This window comes from Crinia signifera, chromosome 1, assembly GCF_055691185.1.
Source record: "Crinia signifera chromosome 1, ASM5569118v1, whole genome shotgun sequence".
Lineage (NCBI taxonomy): Eukaryota > Metazoa > Chordata > Amphibia > Anura > Myobatrachidae > Crinia > Crinia signifera.
The window spans coordinates 115,602,715-115,616,267 of NC_139217.1; the positions used below are offsets into that span (position 1 = coordinate 115,602,715).

Here is a 13,553-nt window from a genome sequence, read left to right on the forward strand (position 1 = left end):
TGATCATGTCCTTAACTGCAGTACTGTAAATCTAACACAGGAATCCCACACAAGTTTATTACTATCATCTCTATATGTACAGTAGATGCCAAGAATTGTTGTTCTCTGAACTGAGAGTTGATTAGAGAGACATTTTCTGTAATACTGTACATATTGCAAAATAAGTGTAATCATGTAGGAATCCTCTTGCTAAACATTGACACTGTGTTCACATGTATCACATACAAATCTCTTTGGTTTATTGTACTTCTTAAATAATCAGCGCTTACTGTCAATGGTGTAACCAGAACGTTGTGGTCCCCATAGCAACATTTTAAAAGTACAGATCGGGTCTCCCTTATCCGTGTATTCCAAAAACTGTGGTTTTTCAGAATATTTCAGGTATATTTTTTATTTTTGGGGGGTGCCCCTTTTTTCATACTTACCTTGTTCCCCGATGTCCACAATGGCCTTCAGGATCCTCTTCAGCGGCATCTTCGATCCCAGGGGTGCATTGCGCGAGTGGTGACATCTCCGGCACACACTTGCGCAATACAACCCAGGGAGCAGAGATGCCGCTGAAGAGGATCCTTAAGGCCACCATGGACATTGGGGGACCATCGGGGGACCATCGGGGCACCACCAGTGTTCCAGGTAAGTGTGGGAAAAAATATTCCAAAATCCGGAAAAATCCCTTATCCAAAATGCTTGCATTTCGGATAATGGATGCCCAACCTATATTTGTCCCAATACTTCTAGATAGACACCTTAGCACAGCAGTTGTTAATTATATGCCCTAGTTTATTATCTTAACCAGGCATGTCCAACCTGCGGCCCTCCAGATGTTGTGAAACTACACATCCCAGCATGCAATGCCATAGTATTGCTATTGGGGAATGCTAAAACTATTGCAAGGCATGCTGGGATGTGTAGTTTCACAACATCTGGAGGGCCGCAGGTTGGACATGCCTGATCTAAACCATAGTATTGGCTTGGTTAGTGGTATGTCCTATAGTAGTGCCCTATTTTATTTTATGAACCATAGTAGTGTCTTTGTTCACATACAATCCATCCGTAAAGTATTTACAGCTCTTTACTTTTTCCACATTTTGTTATGTTGAAGCCTTATTCCAAAATGGAATAAATTCATTTTTCCCTAAAAATTCCACACACACAATACTGACAATGTGAAAAAAAAGTTTTTGGGAGATTTTTGCAAATTTATTAAAAATAAAAAACTAAAGAAATCACATGTACATAAGTATTCACAGCCCTTTCCATGAAGCTCAAAATTGAGTGCATGTGCATTCTGTTTCCACTGATCATACTTGATATGTTCCTACAGCTTAATTGGAGTCCACCTGTGGTAAATTCAGTTGATTGGACATAATTTGGAAAAGCATACACCTGTTTTTATAAGGTCCCACACTTGACCGTGCATGTTAAATCACAAACCAAGCATGAAGTCAAAGAAATTCTTTGTAGACCTCCGAGACTAGATTGTCCTGAGGCACAAATCTGGGGAAGGGTACAGAAAAATATCTGCGGCTTTGAAGGTTCCAATGTGCACAGTGGCCTCCATCATCTGTAAATTGAATAAGTTCGTAACCACCAGGACTCTTCTTAGAGCTGTCCGGCCATCTAAACTAAGTGATCGGGGTGAAGGGCCCTAGGGGGTCATTCTGGTTGTTTCGCTCGGATGTGAATTCACACCCTTGGAAGTCAACCAGAACCCGCCCTGCAAATGGTGGTTTACCCCCCTCTTATCCGTAGTCAAGCTAAAGAGCCGATGTGATGCGTGGCCTAGCTAGTACAAGGCCGTGCCCCATTTTCGTGCAATCGGTAGCACATAAAATACACATACTTTTTTAAATCTAGTCCTTGTACCAGCTAGGCCACGCACCATGCGGCTGCGCATCACATCGGCTCTTCAGCTTGACTACAGATATTTTTATGCTCTTTGCCTCAGACTGGTTGACCACCCCTGCTGTACAGTATAAGGCAAGTATAACTCAAGGCAACAGTACAATGCAAATCAGCATTGTACAATAAGGGTAGAGTAATGGTGTGTACACAGGTCGATTAGGCTTGCTATTCAATCCCGATGTGATCAGATCGCATCAGGATCGAATCGCACTTCATGCCACCCAAAATGCATGTGATTTGGATGATATACAGTAGTGCAGAGCTGCCACTGGAGCGCGTATCAGGATTGCAAGGTAAAAAACCTATGAGATCTGCATGCGATCCCAATGCGATTTTGACTACAGTATGTAGTCAAAATCTAATTTTGATTGTACTCATGTGTACACACCATAAGTTTTGTTGGGGCCTCAGTACAACTAACTTGTGGAGGTCCCCACCAATTGATTGTCAATATAATATTCTGGCAATTTTATTTAAAAAAAAAATATGGTTTGTATACTCCAGCACCACGAACGTCTTAAAAACACTGTAGGTACTTGTTTAAATTGTATTTTGCCATACAGAATCCACTTTTCAAATATGCCCCAGTGTCTGCCACTCTGGGCATATAGCTTTTAGCGGTAGCTCCTGGTCAGCCACCTGGTCTGCTTTATTGTTAATTCAGGAATACCTGCAATGATTGATTAGCTCAGTGTTTCTCAACCACAATTCTCAGGATCCCTAAGGCCACACATAGTGGCGCAGCACGTCCCATTCAGCTAGACCCTCTGCTCCACAAGGAGTCTGCACACAGGCTCCTATGTGGCTGCCCACACATTAGCGACAGGGCCACAGCCGCCAGGTCATACCACAGCATGCTGCGATAGGACTGAACAGCGGAACGGCTGGATTTTTGGATGAACACATACATTACAATGTATGTGTTCACACAGTACAGCTGTTCCCTGAAACCTGATGGTCAGTGGCCAGATCCTATTCTGCAGGATCCGGCCACACCGCTATGTGTGAACCCCCCACTTCCTCCTTGCGGCAGAGGACCCACTTGGCCGCTATGTGTGGCCCAAGCCTAACAGATCCTATTTTCCTGCAGCTGCACAGGTGTGTTACGAACTGTTCCTTTTTAAAAATCCACACAGGACCTAGTAAACATGAGCTGTCTGGGGTCTTGAGGAACGAGTATGAAAACCACTGGACTATCAACATTAAAACTAATATGTGTTTTTCAAATACATAATACTTACTGCTATACATGTACATGTTTATTCATAACTGGCGTGTACAGACTTCCGTAGAATTGCATAACTGTTCCACTAATTGTCATTTCCTGCTGTACCTAATGCAGTTTGCTAGATTTTGGGGTAGATTTATGAAGCAGTGATAACGGAGAAGTAAGGCAAAGGAGAAATGGCCCATCACTGCTTCATACATCTATCTACCTCAATTAGGTGCTGTCATTTACCGAACCAGAAAAAGAGTGGTAGCCTCAGGCTTTAATTGTCGGGGCTATTTAATTACGGATTATTTTCTTAATGTGGTCCTTTACGATGATGACGTATAATGAGACATATAGGATGTATGACGAAATGGATATGACAAATGCCCAGATGGATATCGCATCCGGCGAGACCGATATGATGTATGACAAGATGGATATAAAGTGCGAATAGACAGATATGATGTATGATTAGACGGATGTTTTGTACAGTACGCCCAGATGGATATGACTTATATTGCGAAGGATGTGATGCATGAGGAGAAGGGTATGACGAGACAGATATTACTTAAGGCGAGAGACCTATAATGAAAGGTGAAAAGGATATGACATACTGTATGGGGAGACGGACATGAAGTATGCTGAGATGGACATAGTATGTTGAGATTATTTGGACATGACATTTGAGGTGTAATTTTCTCTACTTTTTTAATAATAGAGTTTTCTAACTATATTGTACTGCACTGTGTGTTCTGCACTTCTAAAGCTGTAGCAATTACTGTATGGCTTATTTATTTCGAAATGTGGGCATTCATAGAATTGCAGTAAGTGATTTATGATATACGCAATAACTATTAATGGTAATTTATACACCAAAATTGTTCTGATATTTTTTTTGTCTAGTTACCAGAGGTGTTCAGCTTTCAGTGCCTTTTACAAATTGGGTATTTTGTTTATTTATACATTTATATTTTTCTGTCATTTTAAACAGTGTTTTATTTACATTTCAATTACTTGTCTAGTACAAGTGGTTGACTTTTTGTATTACCGCAGTAGTAGCTATAGATGGTGGTGCTTAACGATGATGCAATATTCCTGTGATGGCCATGTTAGTGTGACTGCAGCAAACATGGTGGCCGTGAATTGTGTGAAGGGTATTTAAAGTATAGTGTGTAGTCCTCACTGTGTACATGTTTTTACTGATGAAAGTGCAATTTTAAAGAGTGCAGAAACATTTAAAACTATGTTATACTGCTAAGAATCCTTATTTGGTCCCGAGTGCCGCCAACATCCATACATTGTACATTGGGCAGCTGAAGCTGCTTTTTTGGGTGGCACTCAGTAATTACCTTGCTTTGAATCCATGGTTTTTATCTTATATATAGAAGAATGCCTATATCTACAGGCATTTTATAGCATATGCTCACTGCTTCAGCGGCTGACCTGTGATTCACATTGGACTGACCTTCATTTGACTTCCAATAGCAGCTGGTTAGTGTTGCTTGAAATCTCAAAGTGCTTCTGTATTTGTAAATATTATGACTGATAATAAGTGCAGAGCAAGTTGAAGACACTTTGCAAAAGGAGTCATAAGTTTAACAGTTTGACCTACTCCCTCTTTGACCTCAATCTTCTAGATAATGGCTTTCAATGTCAGGACCTCTCCTAGCAAACAAGGCCAATGGTTTGGTGACAGTATGTTTCCCTATACAAGTCCTCTAAACAACAGTGTTGACTACAGCAGATATGAATTTGTTCTAACATGAGCATATCGCTTTCCCACAGTATAATATTGACATTACTATACATGTTAAAGAAGTATGGAAAGCCAGTCCACCATTATTAACCTTGTATAATAGTTAACATTGTTACGCAAAAGTGTGCTTTGAGCTGCACTTGGAAAACAATTAAAAATTTCTTTATACTTGTTTTTTTACTTTATTATGGCAGTGCCTGATTAACCAATAGGCTGATTAGGCTGCAGCCTGGGGAGCCTGGCAAGTGGGACTCGGGGATTTAAATGAAGGCCTAGGTTATTTCATGCTTGTTAGCTATGACATGTCCCAATGTACCATGGGATGGCAAAAAAGTTCTTAAGGTGACTGCCAGGTGGCTGTGCCAATGTAACTTACTGATGGGATCATTACTCTGCATGCATAATTCTACTGCGCCAGCTGGCCAGCCTAAAACCAAATTCTCCTTCACATGCACTGCAAGAATTTGATCCTACATGCCAGTTGTATAATCTTCCTGACATGCACATGGGCAGTATGACTGTCGAGTATCTGATCACACATACACGTGTTAGCAGGATTAAAAGGGGAGCTACATTTGTATTAGACTAGGGCACCTGGAACCTTTAATCATACCCTGTTTGTGGGTATAGATGTTTCCCATCAGCCAACCCTAAAATGTCAGTGGTACATTCCCTGTGTTATCCCAACTGCAGTCACAGTAGTGGGATATGGGTTGTCACAGGTGTTTGCTGTGTATAGCTAAATCATTCATGTTAGTATATGTTTAAAATAAATGTGTATAAATAGGTCATAACACAGATGCTCAAATTGTATGCATTCTAAGAGTACATTTACAAAAAGTCATTTTTTTTAACAATTTGAAATTGACGAAAATGTATCTAAATTAATGTTCTGTTTTGGGGCTGAAATACAAATACATTAATAGGTTTACTTTGAAATGTTAAAAGATGTGTGCTTTAGCCTTTGTATTATTTTAATAATTTAAAAATCAATAAAAATTGCTTAAAAATGGCACTTATTAAATATAACACTCATCCTTAAGCAGTTTAGCAAATTTATTTGGCAGGATTTCTCGAAAAGCTTAAGCCCTGTTTGTTCCATTAGCGCACTTTTGATTTGTAAAACACAATCCTGCTGTGACTGTTAAAAGAATGTATAGATTACCATATGAGGTTTATTTTTTGTTTTAAATGAACAATTTTAGGTATGTAATATTAAAAAATTCACATTTGTATATGTTAATCATTCAGTCTATAACACATTTTCTATGAAACTGTGCCTAACATAATGTATTTCTTTGTTTTCTCTTCTCTTAGCTCCAGGACTTACTGCAATTGTTGGAGGGCGCCCTCGAGTGTAAGTGTTCTGGTTCTTCTGTTCTATCCCAAATTATATTAAATGTTTTAGGTACAAAATCTTATGGCACTTGCTTGGTCTGAAAATGATTTAAGAGGAAGCAGATATTTCATGTCATGACCTTTAAAATTCGGTGCATCTTTCTCATGGCTTGCATTGGAAGCATTTGCATGAAAATGCCTTTACTTACTGTGCCAATACTTTCACGTCTCCATTCATCTATTACGCCTGGTCGGACCTGTGATCTCGATCTTGGGTCCGACCCGGGTCTGGTGTTTTCACATTAGACCTGGGTCACCCATTATACAGAGGGCGACCCCGGTTTAATCCTTCTTATTACCCTGATCGAATTGCCGGGTTGGTCAAGCTGGGTTATAAGCTTTGCTGCTTTCACACTGCACTTTGACTCGGGTCGACATGTCACCAACCCAGCAATTACCTGGGTCCGAGGTGTGGTATGAAAGAGGTATAAGTGTGAGTTTGTAAGCCTAATGTTTGTCCCAAACTGTTTTTGTAACCATGCTTAGAAATGTTTGTGTTCATGAATAGTACAAACAATTTAATTTGCAGCAATAAAATATGCTTAGGCCCAGCACTGTATCAGTCTCCACCTGCTTACGAGTCCAAAATCAGTATGTTGACAAGGACTATGTCGACACTACAATGCTGGCACCAGTATCTCAACATGGTTCTAATGCTGCTTTTTAACACAAGCTTTATCATTTCAAACATTTTTTTTAAAGCAGCATTGGTAAAGTTACCAAGCACACAATGTAAAATGCTTATATATAGCACTAGCTGAGGTACCTGGCATTGCTCGGGTTTGGTTGTGCAATTAGCATTACTTGAACTTTACCCTTCTTTAGTTTTAAGCTTAACAGCTCGCCATGGCCATGGTGTGATCGGCATACACCTGTCTGTGGATCGACCACAGTTTTGACCGGTGTACACCTGCTCTCGGATTGACCAGTTTTTTTTCCCCTTTATCCCCTTTATGTTATGCAACTCTGCCATATTTTGCATCTACTTTGTAGTGGCCAGACCCCTTTTTGGGCCCCCAGTGATGTCAGGATTGCAGGTGTTAGTTGCTGTGAACCTAATCTGGTCCCAATGAATGTCCTCTAGCCCCTCTATGTTATGCAACTTTGCCATATGTTGCTTCCCTGACCCAATTTGTGTAGTGGCCGGACCCCTTATTGAGCCCCCGGTGGGGTCAGGATTGGGGGGTCTAAGTGGCCATGTACCTAATCTGAACCCAATCAATGTCCCCTACCCCTCTATTTTATGCAATTTTGACAAATCTCGCTTCCCTGACCCACTTTGTGTAGTGGCCGGAGCCCTTTTTGGGCCCCCGAGACCCTAACGGGGGGTGCTAGGGGTGTCCATCCAAATCAGCCAGCACTCCTCTAAAGACTTAATAGCAGCTGGCCTCGGTGCCCAAACTAAAGTAAATGCACAATATCCAAGGAATAATGGCACTCCAGAGGCTTCAATAAACGTTTAAAACAGGTGGAACTGTATTATGAGTTCAAACTTTCGGGTGTGACCCCCTTTGTCAGGATACATTCCTACAGAAATTACATACAGTGTACTCACCACCTTTATCCCCCTGCCGGGCATGTCCTCCCGGGACCGCATGACTGCATCGCCGCCCTTGGCTGAAGTCCGCATCGAGGGCCATACTTACCGACTTTTTTTCTCTCCTCTATGGAAGAAGCCCGCACAGGTGACCAGATACTGCTGCCAGGAGGGACGGGACTTGGCTGATGTCAGCAAACCTTGCCTCCATGCCATTCAAACGTGGCAATTAGCAGGCCTGCGGATTGGGAGAGGGGCTAAAATGATGCAAAATGACGAGATTTGCATAATTTAAGCCCCGTCCTTTTTCAGCAGACCCGCAAAATCCCGGACTTGGTCGAGGGCACTTCCGGGTACTAGCTTCTGGGTTAGATGACAAGCAACCCCCGGCTTGCATTCCACCTCACTGCTAGCGCTCACCACTTCCAATCCAGCAGCAACAAACAGCGTGTGCCTGCAGGTGATAGAGGGGACAAAATACAATTTTAAAAACAAATATGCAATAACAAAACACATACAGACCATACCATAGATTAAGTACAACTACTGTAATACATTTAAACTAAGCGCAGAGAAAGCCCACAGGGTCCCAGTGAGATGTTTCATAGCTTTTTTTTTGTTTAATTGTTTGACAGAAATACATTTTGGGACAAAGATTAATTTTACCAAATGTTTTTTACCCTCTTAAATATTGTTATTTAGTTAAATATAAAGTTATCATGAAACACACACACATACACACAATTATATTTGTTCCTCTCCGTAAGCAATTTAGCGTTTTATTCACACTAATCTCCACTACCAACAGGCATGCTAACAGTCATTCATGTGTAGATCAAAAGAATTGAAGATGTACGTAAATATTAAATGTATGTAAATCTCTATAATACCCTCTGTACAGTATATTCACTGTTACTGTATACAGAGTTATATGCCCATCTGCTATTTATGCATATGGACAATTCTGCATCTCTGAAATTCCATAGGCACATTCTGTCTGAGGGCTACATAGTACAGAGTGTCCACTGATGCTGTCTTGGCTTAATCACACCTACAGTACAGTATCATGCACATTCATTTCAGAGCATAGGCAGAGAAAAAATTACACAAGATACAGTAGGCTCTGTAACTGGACTTGTAGCTGCATCCAGTGTGCACAGCCTATTCAGATGGTCATCATCTATATATTGCATTTCTAGTTGAGACATGAGTTTTGGAAAGTTTTGGTGTAATTTTCATATATGTGGAACACTGTATTTAAATAATTGTCGCATTTCAGAAATGTATTTATATTTTAATATAGTTTCACATATTACGCGATTTACAATTTTTAGTGTTGGATTAAATTCTTACTATTGTCGCCACAGGTCCCCAGTCCTGAAACCGTTTTTCTTCCTGCACCCCAGGAAGGATGTCAAGGTGAGATGTATTTCACTACAAATAGTAATTCCAAAAAGAAACAAATAATGAAATAAACCTTGTTCTCTGATACCATTACTTCCAATAAATGTGATTTGATGTAATCACGTCAGTATTAGGATCACAATACTTGTCACAGAGATCCACAGTGATTAGCATGATATTTTTTAAATAAAAAATAAATAAATCATTTATTTATATAGTGCCGACATTAGTATCTGGACCACAGCAAATGGACCAAACCATGTGCACTGTAGGTGGGGCTGATGTAACATGTGCAGATAGAGAGATAAGGTCCATACACACAGGGCGATTATGCCCAGCGTGCATGGAAAGTGATGATCGCTGTCATTGCTGGGGGGAAAGCCGCTCAGTGCATACACACTGAGCGGCTTTCCCCCTGCCCAGCGCTGTCAGCGGGGGGTGGACGGCTTTGCATAGAGCAGCGCTATGCAAAGCCCCCCTCAAGCCGCTCATCTGCTGGTAATACCAGCAGATAAACGATTTTCCCAGGGATGATGCGGGAGTGCGCATCACTGCTCATCGCCTGGCCGTACACACTGGGTGGCTTTTAGCTGAAAGCCGCTCAAAATTGCCCAGTGTGTATGGGCCTATAGATTTGGGTGAGTTATTTTGTTTTTGTGCAGGTTAAATGCTGCCTGCTTTATTTTTACACGTCAATTTCTATTTTAGTTTGAACACACCCCACCCCAAATTAAATCTTCATTTTATATCAGCCCCACCTGGAGTGTATCAGGATTTTGAGCATTTGCTAACAAAATGTGCCCTGCGATCAGGACTGAATTAGGCCCACTAAACATATAGAAGTGAGCTTCCAGACATACCCCTGTATTAATCAAGTAACTTCCTGATTTGGTCTTGAATTGCTTAGCTAGATTTATGTCAAATATGTCTGCAAGTTGATGTTGAAAGTACAGTGATTGTTGGAGCTATATTGGCCAGATCTAAGCAAGATAGCTCGCGTTTCTGATATTTCACAAACATCTGAGGGCAATGTCCATATGGAACTTTGAAAGAAAAGCATCAGTGGTAAAGGACTTCAGTGAGTGGATGTCCTTGATTTCTGTGCAACATTATAAAGTCAAGGCAAAACTGCCTTCAATAAAAACTCAAGACTTTCCTGTTTACTCAAGCATTTCCTTAATTCCCTTAAGTATTGTTTTTGTTCTGTACTTCATTGTTCCGGTACTGTATTACATTCATTTTATCTGTTAAGCACCTTGAGTCCTATTGGCAAAAGATCGCTACATATAAATACAATTATTATTATTATCAGTTAACTACAACTTGCAAACTGGGCAGGAGCAGCTGTTTTTATGAAGTACAGTCCGAAAAGAACTCAGCAGAGCAAGAAAACCTTGTCCGGTGCAGTGCATAAACTACTCTACTTGCCTAGCAGTACACTTGCACAAGAACTACATTCAGTTGTCTCATGAGCAGTAGAGGAAGTGTTATCATCAGATGAGTGGTCCCTCACCATGTTCCAGATAACAAGGCCAGTACACACGTGGTACCAACTTCAAGAATTCTACAGCCATGAGTGCTTGTTTTCTGCAGTCATAGTTTGTGATCGTTCTTGCTTTCTTGAGTCGTGTGCACATTTTTCTGGTGTATTTGAGTGCAGTCATTCTCATAGAAGGCAATACCAATTTTAATTGCTACTTTCTGGTGCTGAGTGATGCTCATTGCAATGTGTTGCAGAATTTCTCTCCTTACCTGCAGGCATGCATTTAAGAGATGTTCTTGATTGACCTGACACATTTTTTATTTCTATCAATCAAGTAACATTTGAGTGAGCTGCTTATAAAACAGTGGTGCAGTATGTATCCTGCACAATTCAAGACATTGGTAGACTTAATGTGCCTGATTCAGAGGTGGACCTAAATGGGTAGATGCTGCAAGGCAGTGGACCCAAACACGCAGTCACTGGCTAAGACGTGCGCAAACAGGTCTTGACATGCCGGTTGTATTAAACCTCATTCCCTGTTATCAGAGCCAGATTTAGATCTCAAGGGGCCCCAGGCAAGATACCGGTTTGGGGCCCACCTTCCTCAAACAATCTCCCTAGGAGAAGGCAAAAAGAAGCCGAAACATGTTGGTGGAATAACTACACCACATCACTAATCCAAGCAACTCTTTATCCCACAAACCAAAGACGGAACAGCCATCCCAGGAGCTCCAGAACATATACAGCCATTATGTGAACACGCTGATCGGAAGCTAGAGAAGATCAGCGCTGAATCCCAAACATCAAGACCAATGGAGTTGGTAAGGGAGGAGTAAAGCAGGACTTGTCCTGGGGGACCTTTAAGGAGACAAGCGGTCACTGCGCCGGGTTTGTGGAGAGCTCAAAGCGGAGGGCCGCAAACCCCTGATAGACGGAGAGCGGCGCATCATGATCACCGCAGCATGGGGAGCTGTGTCACACGGCTCCCGGTGCGAGCTGAGCTGTCCCGGGCAACATACCCGCTTACCTCCAATGGATTAAAGAGGTACCTGAAGAAACACATTTAACCCTTAAAAAAGTGACTTTGGAAAGTAAATACAAAACAAGTTCAGAGAGAAACCAAACTAGCGGGACAATGCTAAATTGGTCTGCACTAGAGGGAGACAGACATTACTAGGAGGATTATACCCTAACTGAACAACACTTAGGATAGGAACTAATGTGAATTGAAACATCGGTTTCATCTATTCCTTATATCCTTTGTTTATATGTATATTTGTAGATATGTTTTGAAACATCGGTTTCATCTATTCCTTATATCCTTTGTTTATATGTATATTTGTAGATATTTCTTAACATTATCTTTATCATTTACAGTATATTTTTTTGCAATTGATGACGTTATCATTTGCATAAGGAAATATTATGCTATTGTTATATACAAGTATTTGAGAAACCAGTAAAGTACAAGTTTGTTGAAAAAATCGTGTTAACATATTTTAGTAAGGTTACATCACGTACACACCACAATATTACATCGGGTAGATACAGTACTCCAATTACAATCGCAGGGAGAATTCATTTATCTCTACACCAACACATACCATAAATCATAAAGATGGCAGAGCGCAGAACTATCCAAAAATATATTTCCTCCAAAAAATCCAGTGCACTATATATTTGCTGCTGATTGCAAAGGCACTCGATAGAGTACCTGGGAGTGTACGCAGTCTACCTAAATTCTCAGCAGTTTAAACATCAACGTTTCATACAAATCTGAAGCAGGATCTAGATCTTTTGGAAGTAGGCTTATTACCTGTCTCACATTTAAAACTGACTGCCCACTAAAGGTGCGTACACACGGGGAAGATATATTGCTCAGCAATATATTGCTAGCAATATATTGCTCAGTGTCTCCATTTCATCAGCGACCAGAGATGGTCGCTGATGATAAGAAACCTCTGCCGGGGGGAGCCGCAGAGGTAACCACCATATTGCCAGTGATGGGAGTGTTCCCACAGCGATAAATCACCGGGTATGCGCTCCCATTTTCAGCCCCATTCTAATCGCTGGCCGCAGGAGCTTGCTCCTGCGACCAGCGATTAGAACGGGGCTGAAAATGGGAGCGCATACCCGGTGATTTTTCGCCGGGGAACACTCCCATCACTGGCAATATGATGGCCAGCGACCATATTCCCAGCGATTTCAGCCCCTATCGCAGCCGTGTGTACACGGCTTTAGAGTGGATGAAACCATTTTGTGTGTCCGAACATTTTTTACACTATCAAAGAACATCAAAGGGATTTTGGGAGCGTGGGCAGGTCCATGTGATGTCATGATGTTACATGGTAGTCACATAATGTTTTGGACAGCCAAGTTACCTAAAGGGGGCCCCTTGGGACTTGCTGGGCCCATGGGCTGTGTTGCCTTGTGGAAAAGCCTCTGTCTGTTACCTCCCTTAAAGGGTCACTGACTGTCAATCTGCAGCTAAAGCACAGGACGGTCGTGGTGCATGCACAGAACTGAAACCATACACCTGTAGCAACTGCAGTGAAAATGCTCAATGCAAAAGTAAATAAAGGCTGTTATGTGCTGGCTTAATGCCCTTTTCATTTATTATATATTGGCGCTTCCATTGTCTTTGTCTACTACATGTATATTAACAGAAAAATATTAAAAATACTGTTTATGTTTTTGCTCCCAGATTGACATTTTCATGAATGGAAAGCATATAGAACAATTTGTGGACGATCACTCTTTCACTGTGGATGAATATATTGCCTTTGTACAACCTCCAGTACCCGAAGTGCCCGCAGGTTTGTTATTTCTTAGATTTTTATAGTAGAAATAGTACATT

At 41.2% G+C, this 13,553-nt stretch overlaps 1 protein-coding gene across 3 annotated transcripts in view; it reads left to right on the forward strand.

The window, feature by feature from the left end:
* The window catches only part of LOC146059653 (uncharacterized), a 108,923-nt gene that overhangs the window by 67,573 nt on the left and 27,797 nt on the right, over positions 1-13,553 (forward strand). For all 3 annotated transcript variants that reach the window (XM_083172068.1, XM_083172077.1, XM_083172085.1), the window contains exons 15-17: positions 6,192-6,231; positions 9,177-9,228; positions 13,401-13,512. In XM_083172068.1, the coding sequence (XP_083028194.1) occupies positions 6,192-6,231; positions 9,177-9,228; positions 13,401-13,512 (204 nt within the window). The remainder of the gene's footprint in view (positions 1-6,191; positions 6,232-9,176; positions 9,229-13,400; positions 13,513-13,553) is intronic.